At 62.0% G+C, this 15,316-nt stretch overlaps 1 protein-coding gene across 1 annotated transcript in view; it reads right to left on the bottom strand.

Annotated features, from left to right (window-relative positions):
• Window positions 1–2,194: 2,194 nt before the first annotated feature.
• The window catches only part of LOC144932942 (uncharacterized), a 33,579-nt gene continuing 20,457 nt past the window's right edge, over window positions 2,195–15,316 (bottom strand). Inside the window, exons 5-14 of the mRNA XM_078857342.1 lie at window positions 11,684–12,070; window positions 11,418–11,493; window positions 10,461–10,505; window positions 9,631–9,771; window positions 8,916–8,996; window positions 8,529–8,625; window positions 7,810–7,965; window positions 7,066–7,177; window positions 6,641–6,792; window positions 2,195–3,932 (exon numbers count right to left, since the gene is read on the bottom strand). Of these exons, the coding sequence (XP_078713468.1) occupies window positions 3,719–3,932; window positions 6,641–6,792; window positions 7,066–7,177; window positions 7,810–7,965; window positions 8,529–8,625; window positions 8,916–8,996; window positions 9,631–9,771; window positions 10,461–10,505; window positions 11,418–11,493; window positions 11,684–12,070 (1,461 nt within the window). The 3' untranslated portion in view covers window positions 2,195–3,718. The remainder of the gene's footprint in view (window positions 3,933–6,640; window positions 6,793–7,065; window positions 7,178–7,809; window positions 7,966–8,528; window positions 8,626–8,915; window positions 8,997–9,630; window positions 9,772–10,460; window positions 10,506–11,417; window positions 11,494–11,683; window positions 12,071–15,316) is intronic.

Here is a 15,316-nt window from a genome sequence, read left to right as displayed (position 1 = left end):
GTGGAGGGTTTCATCCAGCAGTGGAGTGGCCATGGCTAAAGAAAAAGATTATTGTTGTTATAATTCACGTGCTTGTACCTTGGCCCGCGCTCTCTGCCCACCGCGTCTCGGCGCCACGAGTTATATCTTGTTGGTGGCAGCAGCAGCAGCGCTGTGGTTCAAGAGCTCAATGGCCAATGTCGAGGTCAGCTACTCGCCACGACGAGAGGGCTTCAGCAGAGAGAGAGAGAGAGAGTTCGTGTCGTTCTGATAGTCCGCCTCCTCAGTTCAGATAGCGCTACTTTGGCTCGTCTCTTAAATGTTCCATTTATGAAAGAGATGCGCGTATCGACATGCTGCGGATGTCCTCATGCGGTTGATGCTTCCACCGCCGGTGTCTTCGCAGAGGAATGCAGGGAGGTGTGATGATTTGTGGGTCTCGAAGGAGCTGTTTAATTCTACACGTCCGCGTTGTTCCACTATGTTCACCAGCGTTCTTCACGGTTCCGTGTGACGGACCGAGCCGTGCTCCCTCGTGTCGCCTATCGCGTGCCACGTCCCACCGCGGAGGGGATTCACTCCACACGCGCTCGCGATGTGCGAATCCCCACCTCGCCGCGATAAGCCTGGAACTCCGGTTTGACATAAATCACGCATTTGTAGATGTATCAACGTGAATATCTGCATAAAGGGATGCGTTATAAGATCGCCTACAGCATCTATGTAACCAGAAACTCACTGAACATGAAATACGTATAAGAGCCACTCGTTTGAATCGGGGATTTAATGAATTCACACCGCCTTGCCAAGAAGCTACGACTGAGTTGAGGGGTTTCACGCCCTTTCGGTCGCGGGGTTGTTAGACCATACTTCACCACGCTGGTCAAAACGGTTTCGTGACTTGCCGGACCCAACAGCCCGGTCGGATAGCACTCATCACAGATTTTAGCCGTGGTCGGAAATCGAACTCAGGATCGCCGGGTTCGATTCAAGCTTTCGTTGTCCAAGACAACGAGCGCCGTGGACGCCTTTGTCTAATTGATGCCCTGGCGCTGAGGCTGCTCCACTGCGGTCATAAAACGAGAGCCAGGCAGCACCGCCACAAAGTGTGGACGTCAGCAGCGGTGAGACAAAGACGACCGGGATTGGTGCTGGCCCCATCACCACCCTAATGGGTGCTCGCTAACAGCACTTTGTTCACTCTGCCCGGGCTAAGAGGGCACGCGATGATAAACAGCGACGACTTCAGAGCCCGGCAGGTTGTTTCCACGCGGGCCTTAATGGGCACAGTCCAAATATAATCCTCACATCACTATCATCCTCATCCCACGCGCGTGGCTCTCACGCCCAATTAATAATGAATCGCGAAGCTTCGCGTGGGGCTGGAGGCTGGGGGCTGGAGGGAGAGCGCAGCGCCTCGAGCCGTAAATCCCTCGAGAGCTCAACTCTTCAAAGCTGCCCCGGGTAGCCTGCGCAGACTGGTGGGGCAAGTGCTGAGGGCCGTCACAGAGCGTGCATCGATTAAGGTCGGCGCGAGGCACCAGGTGGTGTGGCCTGTACCACGTGCCTTTGTCTCCCCAGTGTTGAGCATATCTGATGATTACACACCGCACTCATTTCAGGTCGAGTCGTCCTAGAAGAAGTTCAGAACCAGGTTCGTATATTCGCAACATGTTCACCGTGGCTGGAGCGCAGTGCGCTAACCACCGCGCCACCGCTCCCAAGAAACACGACAACCCGTCATGACGTCACCACGCTCGAGGTCCTCACCGGCGCCTCTCGATGATGTATTATTACTGCCACTCCGCTTGGTCACCCTGACAAGCCTCGCCGAGCCCAGAGACTCCCTTTCAAGAGGGCCCTGCTACGCGAGGTACGTGTTGTCCATTTCCGTTCTAATGAGCGTGTTGCGTGACGGATGACATCGTCGGAGCTGGAGAAAACCACCGCCACCCACGAGATGCCACTCAAAAGATGTCCAAAGAAGGGTTCACCAACCTATTTGCCGACATTCCCTTCAGAGTTTAACTTCTCTTTAACAATGCCCATCACGTGGCCCCATCGCCTTATATCTCCCCCACCCGTCTGAACAAGGTTACGCGGCTACAGAGCTGGCTTCTTGTCCTCACAACAACCAAGCACAACCACAACAACATCCACGACCACCACTCGCCGTGGAACGCAGGGAATGAGAATCAGTCAAGCCCGGTCCCGTGATAGCCTCCGCGAGGAGTGGGTTTTATTGCGCGCGGAGACACGGGGACACGCGGGGGACACACGGGGGACACGCGGGGACACGCGGGGGACACGCGGCGGACACGGGAGAGACACGGGAGAGACACGCGGGGGACATGGGAGAGACACGGAGAGGCGGGACGCAGCGCCCTCTGCCGGAGGCGCGGGAAACAGCGGCGAGGCGAGGCGAGGAGACGCGGGTGGAGCCGGAGGCCGGGGTGGACTCGGGGTCACAGAAGGGATCGGGATTAAGGGTGTGGTTGGCGGGCATCGGATCAGGATCGAGGATGGGATCAGGATCGAGAATGGGATAAGTTAGGGCTGAGGTCAGGGCCAGCATTCGGTGATAGCATCGGGGTCAGGACTGGGGTCAGAGTGTAGGTTGGGCTTGGAGTCAGAAGTGGAGACTGGGGCAGGTCCAAGATGCGATTATTGAGGGGCATCAGGACAGGTGAATGGGCGGGATCGGAGTCAGAGAGACACCCCGGTCACGATTCTGCCCCTTCACGGCCATGCCGGAAGGAGGCCAACGTCGTCGCGTGCGCCTCCCTCCACACCGCGCGCGTCTCCCCGCCTCCGTTTCAGCGCCAGCTTCACATCCCCACCTAACGGCCAGAACGCCGCGGTGCGCGCAGTCCACAGCGGAGCCGCCGGTGCATTAACGGCAACAAGCGGACGAGAGGTGAACGTTCGCCGAGATGCGGCCCCAAAGTCTCCCCGGCGGAAGCCGCCCCCCGGCACGGTCGCCAAGCCCCGCGGGGGGAGCGCGACATCCGTCACGACGATAACTTAGCCAAGCGAGCGTGAGTCGGTGCGGGATATACAACCCAGCGGGCGGCACGGGCAGCACCACCGCCCAAACGCCGCCCGCGCGCATATACGTGTCAACGTGAGCTATGCACACACATTTATATATATACACACACACGCACGCACACGGAGTGTGACGCCCCTTGCAAGCGCCGTGTGCACGTGCGTTAAGACACCGTGAAACCGCAACTCCGCCCACCGAGATCCTGGTGTCACTGAGGGCCCCACGGGGTCACCGAGCGAGAGGTCAGGATGCCCCTCGTAGCCGCCGTGGCCGCTCGCTTGGCGCGAGAGGCGCGGGGTGGAGAGACCGTGGGGCGGCGCGAGGGCTCTCGTGGTCGCCGGAGGCCCTACGGCCGGGAACCGGAACCCCAAACTCTCCCTGAGTGGCGTCGCCCATCCAGGAATCAAGTCACGGTGGCACCCGATTGCTCGCTCACGGCCAACTGGCGACAGCAGCTGCAGCCGCAGGAGGCAGCGGTGCCGGAGCTGTGCTGCCAGGTCCTTCATGCGGCCGAGACGAGGAGCGGCTCGCAAAGTGGAGCACCACTTTTGGGTGAGAACGACGATCGTAGCATCATACCAAGCATATGGCTGCGTGTACGCACAACAACAACACTGCGGTACCGTAACTAGGATGGCTTTTGGCTTCAGTGCTTTGGCTTAAGAGTGACCTGGCTAAGAGTGACCTGGCTTAGAGTGACTTGGAGGTAGCGGGGGGGTGGGGGGCACCAGCGGCGGGGGCCGTGACGTCGGTGGCGTTGGTGGCGGCGGCCCTCGCCGCCTGCACCTTCTTGAGGTGCTGGCAGAGCCACTGCACGTAGGTGAACACGCACTTGGGGTCGGGTCGCGGCCCCATCCTCAGCATGTCGTCCACCTCCAGCAGGGGGTCGCACGCCGCCAGCTTCCTGGGGAGGGGGAGGGGGAGGGGGAGGGAGGTGCGACGGGCCAAGGGGAGGGGGGGGAGACGGCGGGGAAGAGCGGAAGGGGAGGGAGGAGCGGGTAGGCACGGGCAGAGACGGGGGGAGGGGAGCGAGGGGGATCAGCTTTGCTGAAGAGCCGCCCTGAGCCGTGGCTCGCGCGCTGACGAGAGCACTTCCGACTGCCAGACATTTGGGGTCGTGATTTAATGCCCTTAATTTGCGCTTTCCCAGGCTGCACCCCCGCGGGAGGAGGCGGTGGCGGCGCCCGGCCCCGCCGGTTCCCGGGAGACGCCGCGACGGCGTCACCGCGGAGGGCGGGTGGCCCGGGCCGCGGGGGACCGCACGACGAGGCGACGCGTCGCGAGTCGCGGCGGGAGCCAACGCGACCTGACAAACGCCCCCCGCCCCCCTAACTCGCGCCCCCCCCAACTCGACCCCAAGCAGAAATGTCTGCTGGTAACGAGCGGCGAGTAGGGGGGGGGGGTTGAATAAGGAGGCCGCCGTTTACAAATCGGCTCGAGATGGATGAGACGGGACGTGGGCACAGGGACCGGGTCCAAAGCGATCACAGTCTGGAGGCTTTACCAGGACACGCACGCACCTCGATCTGGCCGCCCCTCCCGCTCGGCAGCCCCACCCACTCAGCAGCTGTCCACGTCCACCGGGAGACTGGATTCGCTCGTTCTGACCCTGGCCCTGCCCACTGCTCGTGTAGCTCCACCCACTGCTCGAGTTGCCCTGCCCACTGCTCGAAGCCAAGTCGAGCGTGAAGCCAGCACAATTTAAACCGGTGACAAAACAAACAGATTCGGGGGCAGAGGGGGTGGGGTGGAATCTGGGGCTGTCCCAGCCAAACCAGGACGTTTGGCCCATCCGGGCAAAAATCCAGGGACAATATTCGCCTCTGTCAGAGCTGAAAGGGACCCTCCCCCCCCACCTCCCCTTTTGACGTCTCGCTGTGGATTGAGCCTGGCTGCCGATGGCGTAGGGGGTTGCTGTGCGAGGGCTTGGAGGCTCCGGCCGCGTGAGGGAGGAGCGAGTTGATTCAACTATTGATGCATTTTCGTCTCGTTTTCACCACCTCATTCGCATTGCTTGAAATCGGAAGGTTTGTTCCCAAGCGTTGGCCTAAACGCGTCTCACTCGCACGTTTCGCTCGTCGCGGGCGGCTCTAGATTCGCGGAAACCGGCGAACCGTCGTCTCGTGCGCAGCGATCGCGGCGCCATGGCCGGCAGCGGAGGAGCTGGCGGTCGGGGTTAGAGACGAAGAGCCGAGACGCAGGAGACCAAGCGAGGGGGCAGCTTCCCCCTCCGGCTGGCGAGGGGCGCCCGTCTTGCGCGCTCGCCGTCCTCACCGTGTGCGTGGGCACGCGGGCCCGCCCGCTAGGAGCGGCTCTTGGTCTTGACGAGGCCCTTCTCGACGAGCGAGCGGTACAGCTCCTGCACGTACGTGTACACGCACTTCCAGTCGGGCTCGCGCAGCAGCACCATATCCTCCGTGTCCAGCAGCTGAGGGCAGCCGACCTGCTTCCTGCTCCGGGCAGCACCCGGATGCGGTGGCGCGCGAGGTGGCGCGCACGCGGGGGCAGCGTGTGCACGCACGAGCGCGACACGCAACACGCGACACGCAAAACACACACGTGCAGCACGCAAAACACACACGTGCAGCACGCAAAACACACAGTGCAATATATTAGTAAGACACGCGCAACACACCCACGCACCCCGTACATACGGCCCATCGAGAAAACACGCGTAACACGCACACACAAATGCAGTTCATTAGTAGTAAACGCATGCGACACACGCGTGCAAATACACGAGCGCGCGCGTAACCACAGGCGGCCCGCAGACGCGCGGCGAGACGGACGCACGCGCTCAACCCTGCGGCCACGCAGGCGCACACATACGCACGAGTCGCTTCCACTCGGTGGCACAGAGGGAAGACTGCGATCCAAAGTGAAACTTAATCCGCGGCAATTAGAAATGAACCCTGGCGGGGGGTGACCCCGCCGCACCCCTCCCGAGGGCTCCTCCTCGGAAGCGTCAAGCGCAATATGTCCCACCCGCCCCCTGCTGCCCCCCATCACAGACGACGTAGGGGGGCTGCGACGGCAGTGATGGCGAGGAGGGGGGCGGGTGGGCGTACTCGCCCGGTAGTTTTGCGCTATTCCAGCAACGGGGCGGACGCGGCACGAGGTGGCGCTCGTCCCCGTGAGCCTTTAATGAAACCCGTTGAAGGCAACCTGCAGCTTTGCCTCTTTTGCAAGGATGGCCACCAGGACGAGCGAAGGGCCCGGGGCAGCGGAGGACGTGGGGCACGGGAGATTGCGACATTCAGTGCCGCTGGTGGCATTCGTCAAACGTCCCAACGCCGGACCCTCCTGAAAAGGAGTGTCGGGACTCGGCGTGGCTCTCCTCTGCGAGCTCCGCCATGAGTCCCAGTGGCTGGGCCCCGACACGCGGCGTGACCGCGGCTCCGACTCCTCCGTTTGCTCTTCCTTTTACAGCCACGTTTGAGCCGTGTTTGAGCCGTGTTTGTGAGCCTTGACGTGCGTGCCCGAGCGTGCGTGCCCGAGCGTGCGTGCCCGAGCGTGCGTGCCCGAGCGTGCGTGCCCGAGCGTGCGTGCCCGAGCGTGCGTGCCCGAGCGTGCGTGCTCGAGCGTGCGTGCCCGTGCGTGCGCGAGCCTCACTCGGCGGTGGTGAACGCCAGGTCAAAGTTGTGCCGGCGGTTGCGCGGTTCCAGCTCGGAGAAGTCGAAGGCCTCCGGGAAGAAGTGGTGGATGAGGGCGCAGAAGGCCAGCCCGTCGCTCCAGCTCGTCGAGAAGTTCTGGATGTCCACATGCTTCACCACGCAGGGCGGGGGACAGGGTGGCACACACACACACGGGACACGTGGCTTCGTCTGTTCGGTGCGTACAGGGAGTCAGTCAACCCAAAACACCCGGGTCTGTCCCGCGACCTCCTCCTGCCGAGGGCGAGCCTTCCGCACTCTATGCGATGGCCTTGAAGCCTGGAACGAGCGCCGTCACTCTGCGGCTATCGGCTATCGTTGTCGTGCCGTGCCGTGCGCGCGTGCAGCAGTGGCTGCGTGCACGGTGCCGCGCTGGCGCCCTACCTCGTATCCGCGAGTCTTGGCGCGGCACCACTCCAGCAGCATCTGCTTGATGGTCGTGGCCCCAAAGCTCCCGGCCCTCTGCAGCTTGACCGGCGACGCCGTCTTCTGCTGCCTGCAGGCCCGACAAAGCGCACGCACACACGCGCGACTCGGCGGTCGCTCAGAACGAACGCCATCGGGGCGGCGGGGTCGCGCTGGGCGGCACCGTTCGAGTCACTCCACGCTGGGGGCGCAGGTTCCTTACGGCGCCGCTGGGAGCAGCAAGTGCCGGCCATCACGATTCTTTTATAGATGATTTGTTTAACACTGTGGTAAATGTAGAGCCCTCTACTGGCTGGAGGGGTCACGTGATATCGCAGACACCATCACGATCAATTCACTCCTGGATGAAGGCCTCCCAAAGCTGTCACCGTCACCCATCGGCACAAGCCAATTCCAGAATCGATCGTTCCGTCTCCCACAGTGGAGCGTCGTCCCGGGCGTGTTCCCTCGACGTTCTTGTACCACACACACGCAAAATCAAAAGACATCGATACTAACGCATGGGATTTGAGGCAGGTTTCGGATGGAGCGATCAGAAATTCCATCCCCACGCTGGACGAAGACGCCCCCTGGTGGTGCAGGAGCGTGGCGCTCGCACGCCGAGCCGGCACTGCTCCGCGAATCGCCGGGATTCAATCCGAGCGCCCGTTATTTTGACGTCGACGTTGTACCGACCCGTCTCATTCGCGCCGTCTCGCTCACCCGCCGCTCTGCCGCTCCAGTCGCTCCACGATGGCTCGGCGGCTCGGAGCCTGCGACCCCCCGGATCCGCGCGACCCCGCGAGACCCCGCGGCGTGGCCTCGCGGCTCCGGATTCCGGCGTGGGCCACTGGCGACGAGTCCTCGCGGTCGAAGATGCTGATGACAGCGGAACGGGCGGCACTCAAGTCGACCCCTCCTTGCCACACGATGCCCTAGCTCGCCCGACCTCCACCCCTGAGAGAACCAGCTCCCGCCCAGCTACAATTGGGTGCCTCGACCAGGCTGCTGGCGGTCCTTTCACGAGCTCAAGTCAAAGTGTGGGAGCATCCAGCCTCCAGCGCCAACCCCGAGCGGTCCCTCCCGGCAAAGTCTCCACACTGAGCCCCCTCTTTCTATCCCCGAGTCTCGACAGGAGCGGTCAATCGGACGCAGCCACGAGCCCCCTCGGCCTCCTCCTCCACCCACGAGGTGCTCCAGCTCAGAGGGCCCGTTGGACGGGGTCAGACCGATGGGTAGCCCAACGTGGCTACCTGCAGCATTCCCCTATCATGCCAGAAGCAAAAGCCCCATCTTAGTTTCCTGCAGTAGCAGCTCGTACAGCTAGACGACCCGCACAGGCGAATCATTAACATTGACGATGAAGAGCGACCGACTGTCAAAACCCAGACAGGGCCTAGGGCTGTGCCCCCCCCCCCCCTCGCCCACCCCCCGTCACTCACCTCCCCACGCGGGGCCCGGAGCTGGGCGGGGTGGGCTGGATGCGCGCCGTCTGGCCCGTCGGTGGCGTCCGTGCGGTCTGCACTGTTGCGGCGCCGTCTGTTCCGCGTCAAAGACGAGGACAACATCGAGAACGCAGAGTCGTCACGGCGGGCAGCGCTCAGCTCACTCTACTCCCCTCCACGTACTTCCCTACCTTTCCCTCCCATCTCACTCTACTCCCCTCCATGCACTCCCCTACCTTTCCCTCCCATCTCACTCTACTCCCCTCCATGCACTCTCCTACCTCTCCCTCCCATCTCACGGCACAGCTGTCACAGCGAGCGTCTCGCACTATCCGGAGCTTCCGGTCCGAGCGGGTGGCGGTGGCGTTTGCACTGTGGACGTACTCAGGGCGGCCTTGGCCTTGTCTGCCGCAGTGGTGCCGGCCGTGGAGGTCGCGGCGGCGCTGCTGCTGCTGCTGCTGCGCCCTGCAATGGCGCGGACACAGAAAGAGAAACGCCGCACGCTCGCCTGCTGCTTGCCTGTGCTGACACAAACGCTGCTATCGATGCAATTCAAGAGCCGAATGGCTCACAGGGCTATACCTGATAAATTAACTGAACTGTGTCGATCCGCTGCTGGATAAGGATCTCTGCACTCCGTGTAGCACTCGGAGGTTGTCTGGCCAACTTTTCCCAGGCTGGGCAATGCGGGATGATGATGGTGGGAAGCGTAGATGGTGGAACATAGTGCAGTATAACAATTATATTGATTTTAGAACTGCTGCCTGCTGACGATGTCACCCCACAGCAGCCCGTGACGCCGGTGTCATTCATGGCGGTTGCCAATCCGAGCAACCTATTAGGGTGCTAAGGGCCGGTTCAGATAATCACCACCGGTGTTGACCGTGGCCAGGAATCGAAACCGGGCCGTTGGGTTCAGTAGCGCCACGCGCTAACCACTATGCTACCGCTCCCCACAATTACGTGCTTACATAAACACACACACATACCTGCGAATTCCACGAATTGCACCATCGGTCTCACAACCACGCTAGCTCGCACGCACGCTCACACACACGGTCACGAGGCGTGCACACAAGCACATGCATTCCAGTCTCACCGGACGTGGCGGCGGGGCTGCGTGTCGCCCCCTGCCCGCCGGTACCTGGGGCAGGGCCGTCCCGCTTCCCCCCCCGCGCCTCCGGCGTCTTCGCTACGATCGCCGAACCCGGCGGCCGCGCCGTCCCCTTCTGTATTTGCTCTTTGACCGCAGACGGAGAAAACAAAAACAAGCGAGTGAGGTGACGTGACACGGCTCGCGCGCAAAGCCTCGCGCTCGGCTACAACCGTCGCGTGGCACAGCAACCAGAACATAGCGCACGCCATAGATCACGGCACACGGTGGCTCAGCGCACACACATCACTGGCACAGCACACGGCAACTCAGAACGGCACCCGCCAGTGACACGGAAACTCACAACGGCACAGGCCTCTGGCACGGTGACACAGCAACTGAACAGTGGCGCAGGCCGCTGACACGGCACACAGGAACTAAAGGACAACACATGCGACGGGCACAGCAGACAGCAGCTGTACAGCAGCCAGGGTGAAGAACAGGGCCACCGGGCATTTACCCAATAAACCGGTTCTACCGTGGCTCAACTTACAAATCGTTTTCCAGCCGACGAGAGGTGAGATTTATGTCGTGGCGAGCGATTGACACCGCCACCTGCAGCGCCGGCTACGCTGCCGGGTCCTGCATTCCCGGTGGCCCGATCCGACCCCGTACCCCGCAGCTCCCCACCGGCTCCACGGCTCGAGCCCAACAATGACAGAGCCCCCAGAAAAAGGATCAACGCCGACCCTCGAGGTCTCAAGAAAGAACGGAGGACAGAGAACGCGCACGGCAAGCGAGAGAACGAGAGAGGAGAAGACCGCTCTTCGCGTTACCTTCACTCTCCCCCTCCTCCTCCTCCGAGTCAGGAACATCGCAGCCTATGAGAAAGCAGGGGGCAGCAGAGGGTAGCGGTGAGACGAGGGGTGGCGGTGAAGCAGAGGCAGCGGCGGTGGAGGATTAGTGAAATCGTAATGAGCGGAGGAAGGTTTAGTGGCGTTGGCAGAAGACGGCATTCGGTCGGTCGGGGACCCCCACGGCGTCGGCTGGCGCACGGTAGCGTCGGTACCCGGGGTGACAAACGGTAACCGTTTTCAGAATCGAAGGTCAGGAGCCGGTAACCGTTTTTCAGTGGAATGCAAGTGATGAAATGCGCCAAACGGTTCATTTCCCCTCGCGTCTCAATCAAAAGGTAAAGGTGCAGCCCTACGATCGCCTTGCACGCGCCGCTGCTGGCAGAAGGGTCTCCCCGCTCGAGGGAGCTCTAGAGGGTATTTGGCCTACACTTTCACGGTAACCAGATGTCGTGGAAGAGGTGGGGCGTACCCACGCTTTACCCCAGCACATGCCACGTGCCTATCGACTGACCGTGGTGTGCCCTTTTACACCGCTCTGTGGACGCACGTGCGGCAGGAGGGCGATTTAATAAGCTCGCCCCATTGTGTAAACTGCCGAGCCGGTGGATGGAATGGAACTGGCGATCTCTGGACTGCAAGGTCAGCAGTGCGCTGCTGACCACTCCACCACCCTGGCAGCTCTCTTCGTTTTTCAGTTTAAACGCTAAACACACCGTGTTTGTTGCTAGACACGTGTCCGTGTTTGCGTGTGCGCAAAACCAATGACCGGTTCGTTTACCGTTTGTTCCACGCGATTCTAACAACGCTCGTCAGCAGTGACCCCCGACTGTGTCGGCTGCCAGGGAAGTGCCGCCCCCGCTCAGTGGAGAGCGACCTTTTCGCGACCCCACGGCTGCTCCCCCCCCATCCCTGGCTCGTGAAAACGAGGTGCCTCACCTCGTTTCTTCTTCCGCAGCTCCCGCCGGGCGGCGCGAATCCGGCTGCGGACGTCGGCGTCGCGCTCCTCGTTCAACTGGGGGGGGGGGGGGGGGGGGTATAGGTGGACACGAATGGGAGTAGGGACGGTGTCATGTGGGGATTACCGATGCAATAATCACAACCGTCTCTTCTGCAGTCCGTAAATCACCTTGTTGTTGTATTATTGTTATTATTACAACACCGGTGGTTCGCGCCACCAGTGCCATGCCGTTCTCCACACTCACCATCTTATCCAGCACCTCCTCGTCCTCGATGTCTGCCAGCTCCAGCTGCACGGTAGAGCCTGCGTCGGGAGTCTCACCGCGCCCATTCACCTCCGTAGCGGCGGCGGCAGAGGCGGCGGTGGCATCGCCCCCGTCGGGAGACCGGGGCCTCGTCAACATCGCGCCGTCAGCCTCGTCTGCCCCGGCGTCGCCCTGCGCCACCGCCGTCACCGCCGGGTGAACGGGATCCTCTCCGGGAGCGGGGGGGTCGTCCTTCATCGTCCCAAGCGCGGCCTCCCGTCCGTCGGCAGGGTCGGCCGTGGCCTCATCCTCCTCCCCCTTCCCCGCCCGTTCGTCGCGAGCTCCCGCGGCGTCGCCATCTCGGCCTCCGTCCACCCCGTCGTTGGCCTGCGGAAGAGAACAGCGTGGGATGAGACGAGCGGGAGGCGTGCGTCACGATGGCCTCACGCCTTCGAGCCGGGCACCCTAGGAGAGTCGCGAGTCCCAGGCCCGAGCGGCGGCGTGAGCAACGACGCGGGGCGCCCGTTTACGCGCCGCCTGTTGACGTGGCGCAGGAATGTTCCGCTGCGTTCAATTCCCCGGTGAGGCATGAAGGCTCCTTCCTCCCCCAAGGCGGTCGGATAAAAGGTCTGGGCTTTACAGAGGGGGACACGAGGCGCCGTCCTGCCCGCTTTGGGCCCCGTGCCAGCTCATCCTCTCGATTTACGGGGACGATGAGGCAGAGCGCTCCACCAGCCCACTCCCTGCACTCACTCAGCCCGAAGTTTTTACTGCGGCCGCTCCCAAAAGAAAGGGGGTCTCTACTCCAGCCGCCAAGGCAAACACAGCCATAAATATAACGGGGAATTTCCTACAAACGTTCAGGGTTTTCTGGCAAACGAACTCTTCAAAATGATCGCTCGCAGAAAATATTCCGGAATGTTGAGCCGGAGAGAGAGATAAAGAGACGGGGGCAGAGGGTTAATCTAAGCCGCAGCGGACGCCAACCCATGCCCGTCCCCCTCCACCGTGGTCGGCGACTGGTCCTGGTGACGGGACGTGGCGAGCGCGGCCACGCTGCACTCGTCGTCCCGTCACGCTGGAGGTGGCTGGGTTGAGCCAACGTCGTCCAGCAGCGAGCGTGACCTCCCGCACCGACGTCGCCACCGCCCGTCAACATCGCCGCCGTCACGGCTATTCAGGGCCGTGTTGTGACGACGCCCACGTTGCCTGGTGCCACTCAGCTAAACGGCGCTATTTTTAATCAAAACAAGGGGACCTGAAACGAGAATCCCTGCGTCACCGTCGCGTCCCGAGCGCCGCCGGTGGAGCGATTTGGTATCCGAGCGCCAATGAGCGGCGCGGCGCCTTGGAAAGATGCCGCAGGGCGTAGACGCAAAGCTGTCGGCCGCAAACGAGACGCGACCACGACGATTCCACGAAAGCGGTTAGTGGCGGCCGCTGGAAATGACAGCGGTTTACGACCACGGCAGTTGAGCAGCCAAAGGCGCTCGACTTTGACGGACGCGAGTCACGGAGGTAGCGCGAGACGCCGCGCGGGATTGGGAGCGAGGGTCTGGAATCGCTGCCCGGAGCTCAGAACGAACGTGGGAACAACGTGGGAATGCGTGCATGCGCGCACACACGCGCTGTGTGTAAGTGCGCGTGTCAGGAAGGAAATTCCTCATAAATGCCAAGGGCAGTGCACGGCAGCGCAGGGGCAGGGCCGCTCGGGGAATCTACGCCCCGCAGTTACCGCACAGACGCGTAATTACCCCACGTGTGGCATGGCCACCGTGCCACCGCGCCACCGCGCCACCACGCCACCACGCCACCGCGCCACCACGCCACCACCACGCCACCGCGCCACCGCGCCACCGCGCCACCACGCCACCACCACGCCACCGCGCCACCGCGCCACCACGCCACCACCACGCCACCACGCCACCACGCCACCACGCCACCACGCCACCACCACGCCACCACCCAGGGCTCGCGTGGAGGGGCAAGTGCAGTGGAGGGCGAGCGTGGGGGACTCGGAGAAGCGGAGCTCCCCCCGTGGTCCCACGGCCGTGCTGGGGAGAGGGCGGCCCTGCTGACAAGCAGGAGATGAGCGGCGATCGCGCCGCCGCTAAACTCCCACGGCCACCACCTCTACCACGGCCGCCACCTCTACCACGGCCACCACCTCTACCACGGCTGCCACCTCTACCACGGCTGCCACCTCTACCATGGCCGCCACCTCTACCACGGCCGCCACCTCTACCATGGCCGCCACCTCTACCACGGCCACCACCTCTACCACGCCCCCCCCTTGTGTGGTGGCGGAGGCAGTGGCCGTGGCCTTGAGCCACAGATGCGCGGCTGTGCCGGGTGTTTGCGAAAAACAAGGGGGCGACTTTTATAAAACAAAAGGCGAGGCTTAGTGAGAGGCAGCCGAGTGACCTTCTGCGTTTGTTTGGCTCAAAGAGGGGCTCTGTGAGTGGCCTTTCCCAAATCCGCCAGCGCCACCATCAGCGCCGCCAAGCTTGTCTGCGTGCAACCCCAATGGGGTGATGGGGTTGTTGATGGAGTGAGATGAGCTGTGATGATGCAGGGGTGATGGTTTGTGATGGGGGAGGTGGGGTGTTAGGGTGTGATGGGAGGTGATGCTATGTCATGGGAGAATAACAATAGGTGCTGGTAGACGATGAGAAGGGAAAAGCAGGACTGGTGAAGTTGAAGGAGCGAGTGTGGACTGAGGAGTGAGTGATTCAAGTCTATTTTGTTGAATCAAGTGAGAACTCAAGAGGTCAGGGGATGAATCTCCTTTGCAGGAGTGACCAGGGGCATGAGTCTGCAAGTAGGGGGGGGGGGTGACAATGGCTGCTGTCTGCGGAATCCCAATTAAGGAACTTGCGCTGTCATTTTCAAAGTCAGAAAAATTGGGTATCTGACGCCGGCAGCAGTGAGCAAAGCGAGCCGCAATGTCCACCTCCACCGCGCGTTCTCTGTATGTCCCGCGTGCACGTGTGTGCGCGTGTATTTGGGCACGCATGTGTGTACGTGCAGGTGTATTTTTGGCAGGTGTTAGCGCGGTGACGGCGCGGCTTATTCGGAGAGACAGCGCCGGGCTTAGCGTGTTCCATGGGAGAGCCGCACTCTAACGCATTGTCGTTTCACATTACAAAGCACTGCAGATGTTTCACGTCCACAAAGCCGGGAGGGTGGGGGGGTTCCCCCTCCCCACAGGCCCCTTCCTCGGCCCAGGGTCACATTCACCGCTCCTAACAAATGCACATTGAACGTAAAATGAAATTCCTGCTCCTCTCCTGCTGTTGACTCAGTGGGAAAATACGAGAGTCCCAGTGGGCGGTGAGCCACGGAGTCCAAATAAATAAATTACACACCCGCTCTCTCTCTCTCTGGAAACACATCTGATGGGGGTTTGTGCGCACGCACAACTGCACATGCCGCCCTGTGCTCGTGCCGCACGTACCAGCACGTATAAAAAGACAAAGATCCCCCGTACAGCCTGAAAGAGACTGCTGGGGAAAGTGCTGGGAGCGAGCACCTATGAAGGCTGCATGGCACACGAGGGGGTGGGTGGCCAGTGGGTGGCCAGTACCACTCCCCAGTGCTGATGCTTACACACTGCTCACTTGAGGCCGAGTC

Source organism: Lampetra fluviatilis, chromosome 6, assembly GCF_964198595.1.
Source record: "Lampetra fluviatilis chromosome 6, kcLamFluv1.1, whole genome shotgun sequence".
NCBI classification, from domain to species: Eukaryota; Metazoa; Chordata; class Hyperoartia; order Petromyzontiformes; family Petromyzontidae; genus Lampetra; species Lampetra fluviatilis.
This window is presented reverse-complemented; position numbering and strand designations above follow the sequence as displayed.